The 12,500-nt window shown below is 45.2% G+C and overlaps 1 protein-coding gene across 1 annotated transcript in view; it reads left to right on the top strand.

The window, feature by feature from the left end:
• LOC308369151 (N-acetyl-beta-glucosaminyl-glycoprotein 4-beta-N-acetylgalactosaminyltransferase 1-like) overlaps nucleotides 1–12,500 on the top strand; it is a gene marked incomplete at both ends in the record, with an annotated part of 19,682 nt that overhangs the window by 4,859 nt on the left and 2,323 nt on the right. The window contains 11 exons of the mRNA XM_080843496.1: nucleotides 2,603–2,681; nucleotides 6,203–6,269; nucleotides 7,194–7,340; nucleotides 7,942–8,051; nucleotides 8,431–8,531; nucleotides 8,821–8,894; nucleotides 9,268–9,377; nucleotides 9,672–9,933; nucleotides 10,465–10,840; nucleotides 11,141–11,514; nucleotides 11,729–11,882. Coding sequence (XP_080699622.1) covers nucleotides 2,603–2,681; nucleotides 6,203–6,269; nucleotides 7,194–7,340; nucleotides 7,942–8,051; nucleotides 8,431–8,531; nucleotides 8,821–8,894; nucleotides 9,268–9,377; nucleotides 9,672–9,933; nucleotides 10,465–10,840; nucleotides 11,141–11,514; nucleotides 11,729–11,882 — 1,854 coding nt within the window. The remainder of the gene's footprint in view (nucleotides 1–2,602; nucleotides 2,682–6,202; nucleotides 6,270–7,193; nucleotides 7,341–7,941; nucleotides 8,052–8,430; nucleotides 8,532–8,820; nucleotides 8,895–9,267; nucleotides 9,378–9,671; nucleotides 9,934–10,464; nucleotides 10,841–11,140; nucleotides 11,515–11,728; nucleotides 11,883–12,500) is intronic.

Raw genomic sequence — 12,500 nt, 5'->3', positions numbered from 1 at the left:
GTAGGAGGGAGGAGAAGGGAGAACAGAGGAGAACAAAGGGCATCAGAGCACAGAGCCAAACTGAACAGAACAGAGCACAGCTCAGCACAGCACAGCACAGCACAGCACAGAACAGCACAGAACAGCACAGCACAGCACAGCACAGCACAGCACAGCACAGCACAGCACAGCACAGCACAGCACAGCACAGCACAGCACAGCACAGCACAGCACAGAGCAGAACAGAGAACAGAGGATCCACACACAGCCCAGCCCAGTGGACAACACAGAGGTGAGGAGAACAGGGGAGGCTTGGATGGCACATTGGGAAAGTCACCAGTCACTGCAGTTAATCAGGGGACTGCTAGTGGCATTCACAGGTGGAAGTGGGGCTTTGTTGGCGTGGTTCCAAGACAAACAGCAGAGAGGGAAACAGAGTGAGGAGGCAGTATGATCCACCTGCTACACTGCAGTGTGTAGTGTAGAGAGGTGCTTGGTGCTTCAGTGTATGTTGAAAGACCATGTGGTAGCCTACAAAGGCTGAATGCAGAGGTGTGTCACAAGGAAATAGCGATCAAAGTGAAGTTTGTGTGTGTTTATTTGTTTATTTGTTTGTTCATGGTATGTAACAATTTCTCCCCTCTGAAGTCTGACTGCTTTCTTACCATTCCACAGCATATGCTCTGTCTTTTCCTGTGTGTTTTATAAGTAGATAGGTTTTGTATTTATTTTGAGGAATTAACTAGTTTAAGTTTTTATTTAGTTATTCAGGTATTATGAGGAACGCCTTGATTTACAGAAGCTGAAAAAGGTAGAATGAATGCATGACAAAGAATGGATGACATTCATTCTAGGATCTTGTATTAGTCTCTTAAGAAAGACAAACGGAACAGGACAAAGTGGTATAGCAACCACAGTGCAAATCAAGGGGGAGATGAGATTAGAATGAGAACAAAGCTGATATTACCTGAAACTGTATTTAGTTTTGGTTGGTGTTGCATTATTCATTGTAGTTTTTATTTAGTTAATAACGTTTTTATTTTTATTTTGTTACCTAAGTTACTTTTTCCACTGCTAGTTATAATAACCCTATCATAATAATATATCATTGCACCCTCTCTTCTCTCTCCTCTGTCTATCTCTGACTGCTTCCCTCTGTCCCCCTCTCCCCCTCTCTTCTCTCTCCTCTGTCTGTCCCTTACTCCTTCCCTCTGTTCCCCTATCTTCTCTCTCCTCTGTCTGTCTCTGACTTCTTCCCCCTCTCCCTCCCTCTTCTCTCTCCTGCCTTTTCTCATTAAAGGGAGAGAGATGTTTCAGATGGACTCAAGTCATTACTCAGGCAATTAAAAGCCCATTGTGTGTGACTCTGCATGCTGTTTTTTTTTTCCGCCGCTGTGGGCGATGCAATCGCTCCTCTCCCTCCTCCTCTCCAGCCCTGTCCATGTGTGCCTCTATCGCCCCAATCTGCCCATACTGGGCACTCCTTCCTCTCTCTTCCTCTCTCTGTTTCTCTCTCTCTCTTTATCTATATCTATAATAATCTATCTATCTGTCACATCCCCATTCCTCATCCTTCTGTCTATCCATTTCACGCTTTCTGGCTTAATTATCTCTCTCTCTCTCTCTCTCTCGTTCTCTCCGTCTCCCCCTGTCCCAGATTTACTCCCTTACTGTTCTCTTCTCGATCAGCTCTCTGCCTCTCTCTCCTTTTCAGTCTCTCTTAATCTCTATATCAATATGGCTGTATCTTCCTCTGTCACATAGGCTTATTCTCTCTCACACAATCTCTACATTTTTCAACCTGTCACTCAGGATTATTACTCTCTCCCTCTCTCCCTTGCTCTACCTGCCTCTCTCGCCACGTTACTCTTTTTCTTTCGCTCTCTCTCTCTCTCTATTTCTCTTTTTTATCTTTGTACCTTGTAGTGCACCGTTTCAAGCTGTAAACAGACACTCTTACTGTGTTCCTTGGTGCTCTGGCTCCTCCTGTGTCTCTGTCACCTTCCTGTCATCTTTTAAGGCGTGTGTGTGTGTGTGTGTGTGTGTGAGTGTGAGTGTGTGTGTGTGTTTGTGTGTGTGTGTGTGTTCTGTGGTAGGTATGTGAGTGTGGATAAGCAGTATCAGCGGGCCTTGCTGTTGTATCTCACAGTCTCTTACATCATTCACATACAGGTCTTGTTGGAGGTGATAACTGTCTATGATGTGTGTGTGTGTGTGTGTGTGTGTGTGTGTGTGTGTGTGTGTGTGTGTGTGTGTGTGTGTGTGTGGGGCCTGTGTATTTAGTCCACACCCAGCATAGACAAATAAAACATATGAAAAAAGCTTGAGTGTATGGGGAAAATATGTAAATTAACGTTAATCCACATTCCCTTATTGAGGAGCTAACAGTTAGCTTTAAGTGTTGAAAATGTGAAGTGATCTCACTGTGAGCCATGCATTTGAATTAGAAGCCCTTTTTTAGTTGGCAGCCTTGACTCTATAAGGGAGTAACAGAGTTTAAAAAACGTCCACAACTGCCCTCTTCAGTCAGAATACTTTGGTGGGAGTTCTCAGCTTCTCTTCCCCCTCCATTCCTTTCACTCTCTCATTCCATCTCTGTCTCTGTCTCTCCATCTCTCTGCAGTCTTAGAGCTTCAAGGAGGTACTACTTTGAAGTTTTGCACAAGCAAGATGACAGAGGCTCAGACCATGTGGAAGTTGCGGTAAGAGAGAGAAAGTTTGTGTGTGTGTGTGTATATGTGTGTGTGTGTTTGATGTTTGTTACCATCTGTCTTGTACGAGGTACATTTTGCACTCATTGACACTAAATGGAGGATCTAGCAGGGAGACTGACAGTGTAAACAGTGGTGATGGAAACTCCTGCTTTGATGCAGTGTGCATAGGACTCATACTTATGCTCTTGGCTTTGCTCTGACATCCCCAAAACCCCTCTGTTCTTAAAAATGAAAACTTGAGTTCTTTTCCAACTGAACCTTTCCCCAGACTGCCCATCATTTCCAACACCAACACACTCTGAAGCTCCCTTTACAGTATTTCTCTGTTCCTAAAACACATTTTTTCAAAACATGCCTCGGTTTCTCTGAACACTAAACCCAAGTGCCAACTCCCTAAAACCAATTCTGCTAAACTTTAAGCACAATTCTCTGCTTTAAACACAGATTTCAATTGTTAACCGCACTTTCTTCAAACCACAACACACAATTCTCTGCTTTAGACACAGTTTTCAATTGTTAACCACATTTTCTTCAAAACACTAAACACCATCCTCTCTACTTTGCATGCTTCATCAATGCCAAAACCTCATTGTGTTCAAACAGAAAACACTGCTAATCAAATGACAAAACTTCCATTTCCAAAGCTGTTGTGCAATTTGAAATCAAAACTTAAGCTCCTAGTTTGGAGAACAATTTATGGCAACATTGAAGTGAGTGGTGATCAGAGGGGCAGAGGAGTGAGAGTAAGAGGAGGAGGAGGAGGAAAATGATGAAGAGGAAGAGCAAGACGGAGAGCCATTACTGTATCTCTGATGAGATTCAGGCCAATGTGTTCAACCATGTGGTCAACATGGGTTTGACCATGCAGGAGGCTGGCAAGGCTGGCCAGAGGGTTCAACCAAAGATAAGCCACTTCTCAGTTGCACCGATTCTCCGGACATTCAGAAGAGAGAATGGGTAAGAAACACTACTATGACAGTACGTAAAACACTAGTTTGAATGCCTTACTGTATCAGGAGCATAGTATTCTTGTATTTTACTGTAGAATATTTTACATTGTACTGTATTTGTAAAATTACAGTATACGTAAACAAATACAAAGTGCAACCATTGATGACCAAGACATATTCCTAAACATCAATACAAAGAGCCTAGCCACAGTGGACCATGTTCTAAGGCAGAACATCTCGAGAATGAAGCAGGTGTACAGGGTGCCTTTTGACAGAAACTCTGATAGAGTCAAACAATTACAGTATGATATGACTATGTGCAAGTAAGTCATATACGTTTCCACAACTGATTACGTCCTATCAGCACAGAAACATTACTGTACTGTATTGTAATCCAATCAAATGTTCAAATCAAACTGTATTTTCAGATGTTTCACAACACAACAATTGTCGATATTGTCTTGAGCAAGAACAGGATGCAGTCTAGTTTTTCTGTCCTTTTATTATTTTACATTTTTCTTTCATTTTTGAGTTAAAACATTATACAGTTACAATATTTTACAACAGAAGAAAGCGTACAGTAACACTGGAGATGAAAAGGCATAATACTCCTGATAAGGCCTTGATACTAGTGTTTTCCCATTTCATAGTAGTGTTTTCCATTGAGCACATCAGTGTTCAATCAATGCTTAGAATGTCTACTCAAATAATGGTCTGTGTTTGTTGTTTGAAAACAAAATGCCCTTTTGAGGTGATATAATAGTGTTTTGAAACCAAAGTGTCATTTTGCAAGAGATATAAAGGGTTTTGCATTTTGTGTGAGTGGTTTTGGGATTTGTGTTTAGAGCTAAGAGAAACCGAGGCATGCTTTGAAAAAATGTGTTTTAGGAACAGAGAAATACTGTAATACACGGAATGCTTTTAAAAAAAACATTCAATGGTATGGAATGTGCTCAGACGTCTAAGAGACAAACAGTAAAGGTGATAACGACAGCGCATCACAGTGACTTGGCTCTGGCTTAAGTGACTTGAGATGGGTCGTTGATGGGGCAATGGATGGGGCAATGGATAAGGAGAGAGAAGGCAGGAGGTCCTTTTGGGGAATGGGTTGGAGCAAAGAAAAATTAGGACAGGAGAGGGATGTTCAGGCTCTGTGCTGAATTAAATATTTAAAATGTCTTAGAGGAAGAACATGCACATCTGTGTTTTGCAGTGAAAGGCTAAATATGGTGTGTGTGTGTGTGTGAGTGTGAGTGTGTGTGTGTGTGTGTGTGTGTGTGTGTGTGAGAGAGAGAGTGTGTGTCTTTGTGTGTGTGTGTGTGTGTGTGTGTGTGTGTGTGTCGGGAAAACTTTTGGAGAAAAACAATAATTTTCAAACATCCACCCAAGCTTCAGTGCTCTGATGACTTATGAAAGTGAAATGAGAAGTTAGTGTCCAGGTACAGCCTACATTACAAATGAAGAGAATCCGGTGGCAGCTAGTGACCACATTTTCACCCCTCACACACACACACACACACACACACACACACACACACACACACACACACACACACACACACACACACACACACACACACACACACACACACACACAAATCTTATTCCTCATTCTCGAAACAAAATGTGTAACTGAAATGTGGTAGATTTATTTTGGATTTGTTGACTTGCTAAAACTCAAAGACCACAAACAAACCGTAGAGAAAAACTTTGGTTTTGTGAATCAATGGTGAACATGGTGAAAGACAAACATATTGTGTCGTCTGATCCTGGCAGGAGGTCATATAGTGATGGGGCCAACTGCCCACAGTCCAGACTTCCCAAGGAGGTTTTGGTCTGTAATGAGTCTCCTGCATTCCTTCCTCCTGAGAGAATTCAGTTTCACGTTTCATTCCTGCCATGAGTATGTAGCTCAGGCTAAAGGATACACTTAGGAGTAATGCGCTTTGCGTGATGTTGTCACCAGGTGAGACAATGAGTTCTGACAGCTGGACTAAAATATCTGAAAACTGCACACCAATTTCTGACAGACTTGAAGAGAGATGTCAGTGTGTGTCTGTATGTCTCTGTGTTTGTGTGTGTGTGTGTGTGTGTGTGTGTGTGTGCGTGAGTGTGTGTGTGTGTGTGTGTGTGAGTGTGTGTGTGTGTGTGTGCGTGCACGTGCGCGTGTGTGTAGACTCTGTCCATCACTGCTCTGTTTTCCGTCCCTTAGCTGTCAGTTCACACTGAGATGAAGGAAAGCCCTGAGTCGACAAAACAGATGACGCATCTTTCACTCCCTTCCTTTCTCTTCCGTCTTTTTCAGTCCCTCCTGGCTCCTTTCCTTCTTCTTGTCTCGTCTGTTATCTATTTCCTCCTCTTTCTTCTTTTCTCGATTCTCCGCTCTCACTTTCTTTCCTTAACACTTTCTGCTTTTTTCTTGTGCTCTTGTTCTTTCCCCTTCCTCTCCTGACGTCTCTTCTCTTGTTGTCTGTTCATCCTCCTTCCTCCTTTATTGTCCTCCGTTGTCTTCTCTTATCCTCTCTTCCTTCTTATATGTTCTCTATCGCTCTATTCTAGTGGCGCCCGTTTCTGCCTGGCTTGAAGTTTGACATCATTGACTCTGCCTACATCTCCTTGTACACAGGTGAATGTGTGTGTGTGTACATGTGTGTGTGTGCGCACACGGTCACATGTGTGTGTTAGCGCCTCAGTGTGTGTTGGTGTGCCCGTGTGTGTGTGTACACCTGTGTGATGTGTGCGTTTGTGTTGTCTATGGTAGCCTGCATAGTCAAGACCCTCACACCTCTATATAATGTTACTTAAGGAATAAATTATTTGTTTGTCCCTAGCTCTGACACTGAGTGCTGGGCTCATTCTTGCATTAATATAAGAAGAGTTTTTGATTGCATGGAGCCATAAGTGGAAAGATTGTGTTCTGTTCTCCCACACAATCAGCCAAGGTCAGTCCAGACATGGGCCTCCTCATGTGGCACTGGTCCTGTCATTGATGGCAGGACAGAGTGGAATCACATGGCAGCCATTGTTTTGGAAGAATGACAGCACTGTGTGTTAATCCGGGATGATGCTAATAAGCTGTGTGAGAAAGGGACTTCACAGAGTTATCACAGAGTTTTCTGTGTTCAATCACGCCAACACACACACACACACACTCACACACACATGCACTCACACACACATACACTCACACACACATACACTCACACACACATAAACTCACACACACACACACACACACACACACACACACACACACACACACACACACACACACACACACACACACACTCACACACACACAACTCACTTCCTGTTGAATCACTGACTTTCCCTCTACCCTATTTACTTTTTTGTCTCCCCTCTTCGCTGCCTTGCCTCTCTCTTCTCTCCCCCATTCTCTCTGTTCTCCTCTCTCCCACTCCCTCTTGTCCCCACTCTCTATCTCTGTTTCCTCTCTCCCTTTCTCTCTCCCACCCCCTCTCGTCCCTATTCTCTGTCTCTGTTCTGCTCTCTCTCTTCCTTTCTCCCTCTCTCTCTCTGTCTGTCATAGATGAGTCCTCTCTGATGATGGACAATGTGTCACACATCCCTCAGACACTGGCCAGTCACACTCGACAGAACGGGCTCAACAGAGCTCCAGGGTCAAGACCTCACGCTGATATGCTGACTCCTGACCCCCGAGACACCTTTTACCGCAGTAGGAACTGTGTGTGTGTGTGTGTGTGTGTGTGTGTGTGTGTGTGTGTGTGTGTTTGTGTGTATGTGTAAGCGCATTCTGTATATGTTAGTAAGTGTATATGAAACTAGTATATTTTAAGTTTAGCATATTATATATAAGTGTGTTAAATTGTGAGTTTGTATATTACACTGCTGTGTTTGTGAGTGAGAGTGTGTGCTTGCGTGTGTGTGCTTGTGTGTGTGTGTGTGTGTGTGTGTGTGTGTGTGTGTGTGTGTGTGTGTGTGTGTGTTAGTTTATCTAATGCTGTGTATGTGTAACACTATACATACTAACATTTGTGCAGCCCTTTGTAGGGAAATGTAGTCTTTCTGCACGGGATATTATTAATATGAGAGCCGAGTGCTTCCAGTGTGTTCATACTTGTGTCAATTCTGATATATATGTGTGTGGGGGGAGTGGGGAGTGATTTTCATCTGCAACAACCTTGTGTCTGTGTTTGCGTGTACGCGCAGTCCTTTGTGTGCATAACCTTCTTTTGACTGTGTGTGGGGTTGCATGTGTGTGTGTGTGTGTGTGTGTGTGTGTGTGTGTGTGTGTGTGTGTGTGTGTGAATCTGCAGTTCCGCTGATCTCTGAATTTCGGCTCCAGAATGTTCTGCCCTCCTGTCTCTACTCTCCCACTTACGTCCTCAAAGACTTCCCCATCGCCCGCTACCAGGGTCTCCAGTTTGTGAGTAACACCTCATCTCTCCCTCTCTCCTTCTCTCTTTCTCTCTCTCTTTGTGTTTGTCTGTGTGTGTGTGTGTGTGTAGGTGTGTATGTCCACATTAATGCAATTGCACTAACATTGATAACCACTATGGAACCCACAGTAAATCCATTCACTTCATCCTGGGTAGACCAACTCAGTCTTTCACTGAATATGTTGCACCCTCTTGTGGTCATTTCATATTATTACAGCATGTTAGGTCAGTAAGCTGTTGCAGTGTTATTGTATCAGTAGACTTGCAGCCAACATGTACAGCTCCTGTGCCTTCGTTCAAAGCAGTTGTGCTTCTCTCTCAGGAGGACATTTTGTAAATGATTCCCTGGTGATGTGTTCTCCTTAGGTGTATTTGTCATTTGTTTACCCCAATGACTTCACCCGGCTCACCCACATGGAGAAAGACAACAAGTGTTTCTACAAAGAGTCTACCGTGTACCTGGAGAAGTAAGTGAACACACCTCGAAGGCGGCCAGAAATGTCATTCGAATTTTGAGAACCTTACTCTTTTACTGATTTATGTGAGTGTGTTCTTTTCTGTGTGTGTGTGTTTGTGTGTGTGTGTGTGTGTGTGTGTGTGTGTTTGTGTGTGTGTGTGTGTGTGTGTGTGTGTGTGTGTGTGTGTGTGTGTATGTGTGTGTGTGTGTGTGTGTCTGTGTGTGTGTGTGTGTGTGTGTGTGTGTGTGTGTGTGTGTGTGTGTGTGTGTGTGTGTGTTTGTCTCTTTGTGTGTTCTAGGTATGGATTCTACAAATATATGAAAATGGATGAAGAGGACGATGACACTCCTTTCTTTTTCCCAAATCCTGATGGTAAGTGAAAATCTGTGTGTGAGTGTGTTTGTGTGTACATGAGCATAATACTCAGTGTGTGTGTGAGCATGTGTGAGCTTGTGCATATTTGTGTGAACAGGCACACACACAGGTGGAATAGATGGGGAGATGTCAAATATTTAGAATTTGTTATGATAAATTAGGAACTTTGGTACTGGGACACTTGTCCATCAAGCACCACTTTCTGTATTTATTTTAGTATGATTACTGTGATTATTTAGCAGATGGTGTTATCGAGGAAAAGGTTTGCTGCTTAAATAAAGTGAAAGTAGGATTTGTTTTTGTGTGTCCAATCACAACTTAGCTTTTCCACTATTCCCAACCAGAGTTCTCCTTTTGGTTCCCTCCATAGGTTTTCTGGATGAAGTGGAAGGGGCAGACCCAGAGGAGGAAACACTGATCTCAGACAACCAGCCAGTCAGGAAGAGTGAGAACCATAGTGTGACCAATCACGCTGCCAGGGTATCGCTAAAGCCCACCCCTTTAAAAGAGGACAGAGAGGGAAGATTCTACTCACAAGAGAAATCAAAGCCTGAGAAAGTAGGGAGCGAGAGAGATGGAGATAAAGAAGAAGAGCGAGAGGAGAGGCAGGGCCGAGACGGAAATGAGAACGCTCAGGCAGTCAGACCCGGAGGACGTACTCTCTCATGGGTGCGGGCTCGGGGAGCTGGAGTGGACCCCAAAGCAGCACCTTCTCGGACACACACTCAGACTCACACACACACTCTCCAGAACTCTCAGCCCCTGCTCCCGCAGAACAGCTCTCTCTACACACTCATGAAGCGTCTCTTTGGCAACGTGCCCTGGAATTCCGACCCTGCTGAACACACTTCGGTCGGTTCACATGCCGGGAGGGGAGACATGGTGGGTAAAGGCTACGGTACACGCCCACACACCCCTGGAAGTGGGGAGCACTCGGTGGAGGTCATGCCTGGGATCTTCCTCTACCGCGCTGGAAATACCGCCCGACTGTTCCGCTCCAAAGCCAAGCACAGAGACACACACCAAGCCTCAGCAGGCATTGCACACCTAAATAGACCCTTAAACTCACAAGCTCCTTCTGACAGTAAGACACCACCAACCACAGCCACAACAAACCTGCCAAATGACCCATCAGACCACCTAGAGGACAATCCAGCATCCAGGTGGAGCTTCAGGTACTTCATATAGCAGTGTTGTGTGTAGCTATCCCTAAGGCATGGTTGTGGACACCACTGGAAATTAGCTATAAAGACGTACCTTTTTCCTTTGTTGATGCAAATATAGTCCTCCTTTTCTTTAGCCTTACTTGCATGTAAATGTCTTCATCATTCTGTCAAATTAACCTCAAGTCTACAGTGTGCTGATGGTTAGGGTCCTCTGCCCCTGTACCGTATGTTTGTGAGTGTGTGTGTGTGTGTAGATATGTGCAAATGTGTGTGTGTGCATGTGTGTGTTTGTGTTTGTGTGTGTAGATATGTGAAAATGTTGAGCACATAGTTACTTTATGCATCCATCCTTTTTAGCTCAATGAGCTCCCCTGGAAGCTCCCCTTCCTCTACTCCCCCAGAAAGCAGACCCCTCCCTGGGCCACACTTCTCTAAAAACAGCCTCCCCATAAAGGACGACCAGTCCACCAACGCCTCCAGGGCCTCTGAGCCCACTGCTTCCCAGCCAGAGGCCTCGGACGTTGGCTCGCAGACTGAGCAAGGTGGGGGCACATCAGAGTACAGCTACGAGGAACCGGAGGACCTGAAGCCGGACTGGGAGGAGAAGGAGATCAACTGGCAGCGGACGTTCAGTGCCAACACGGTGGACTTCGAAACGCTGCGCTCCGACTGGAACGACCTGCGGTGCAACGTGTCAGGAAACCTGCAGCTGGTTGAGAGTGAGGCGCTTCACCTCATCTCACAGTACATGGACAAGCTCAACAAGCACAACAGAGGGTGAGAGGGATGTGTGTGTGTGTGTGTGTTTGTGTGTGTGTGTGTCTGTGTGTGTGTGAGTGTGTGTGTGTGTGTGTGTGTGTGTTTGTGTGTGTGTGTGTCTGTGTGTGTGTGTGTGTGTGTGTGTGTGTGTGTGGGTGTGTGTGTGTGTGTGTGTGTGTTTGTGTGTTTATCCACTATCTGCCTCCTCTCTTTCTCATGCCCCTCAGGTAGTCTTGTTTTTCTCCTCTGAACTCTTCTTCCTTCTCCCTTGCTCCTCCCTCTCCCTTTTTTATCTCCTATGCTCTTTCTCTTTCACAGCATCTACACTCTTCAGTGCATCGTTAACGTGGAGAAACGCCGCGACTCAGCCAGGGGGAACCGTTTCCTGGTGGAGCTAGTGTTGCTGGAGGGAGGAAAAAATGAGGTGCGCGTCTCTGAATATATTTACCTGCTGCTACGCCGCAGCCGCCTGGACGACAGCTTGGAGATGCGGGAGGGTGGCGCCCCTTCCTCCCCCACGTCCTCTGCCTCTCCTGCCCACTCTGTGCCCCCCCGGTCCCCAGTGCCCAGCCGCAGCAGTGTCCAGGAGCATGCCACCCTTGCCTGGGGAACTAGTTATATCAGGCCCTTGCTCTGCCAGCCCAGTGTCCTCCGCTGGAGACATGATGTCATGGTGCACTTCGTGGTGCCAGGTATGTGGGTAGGAACTAAAGAAAAAAAATAGCTATTCAATTAAGTGTCAGTTTATCCACATGTGTAAATATACATATCATGTCCTTTTCTATCCCTCTCCTGTTCTCAACACTTTCTCTCTGCTCCTCTCCCTATTCCTCCTTATTCTCCCTCTCTTTTTCTCCCCTACTCATCTCTTCATTCCTTCCCTTCTTCTTCCTCTTCCATCGTTAGTAAAGAACCAGGCTCGCTGGGTGGTGCAGTTCATCTCCGACATGGAGGCACTGCGCCAGGAGACTCATGACGACAATTTCAGTGTGGTCATCGTGGACTTCCAGAGTGAGGACATGGATGTGGAGAGGGCCCTGAGGGAGAGCTCATTACCCAGGTAAGCTCACCTGCACCTTGGGGCCCATAGGTTAATGAGCAGGGGAGAGGGCCTGGAGGGAGAACTTTGGTGCCCAGGTAAGCTCACCTGCACCATGGGGCCCATGGATTAACTAATTATAATTAGATTGTGGTTTTGTGGCTCTGTCCCTTTAAGACTGGAGGAGCTACTGTGCTGAACAGTTATCCTGAACATAATTAAACTAAATTATAAGGTTCATGACAGCCCCAGAGGTGCTTTGGGCCATGCTCCACTGGTGTAATATTGGCTTAGTGAGTCCCTTGACTCTAAAAGGTAAAAAAAAGAATGACAGAAAAGAAAGGGAATGATATGATGGAAAGAAGGAAAGAAATGGAAAGCGAGAAAGAGGCAAAGCCATGTTATTTTGGGTCCTGATAGTTTTCATCGATAGATGTTACCAGTACCGTGGTAACTTATAGTGTGTTGTGTGTATGATTTTAAGCCATTGTGTCTGTAATTGTGTTTCTGTGTCCGTGTGTGTGTGTGTGTGTGTGTGTGTGTGTGTGTGTGTTTTTGTGTGTGTGTGTGTGTGTGTGTGTGTGTGTGTGTGTGTGCGCGTGTTTGTGTGTGTCTGTGTGTGTGTGTGGGGGTGTGTGT

Source organism: Sprattus sprattus, assembly GCF_963457725.1.
Source record: "Sprattus sprattus genome assembly, chromosome: 8".
Lineage (NCBI taxonomy): Eukaryota > Metazoa > Chordata > Actinopteri > Clupeiformes > Clupeidae > Sprattus > Sprattus sprattus.
The sequence above is the reverse complement of the archived record's forward strand: the minus strand, read 5'-3'. Positions and strand labels throughout refer to the sequence as shown.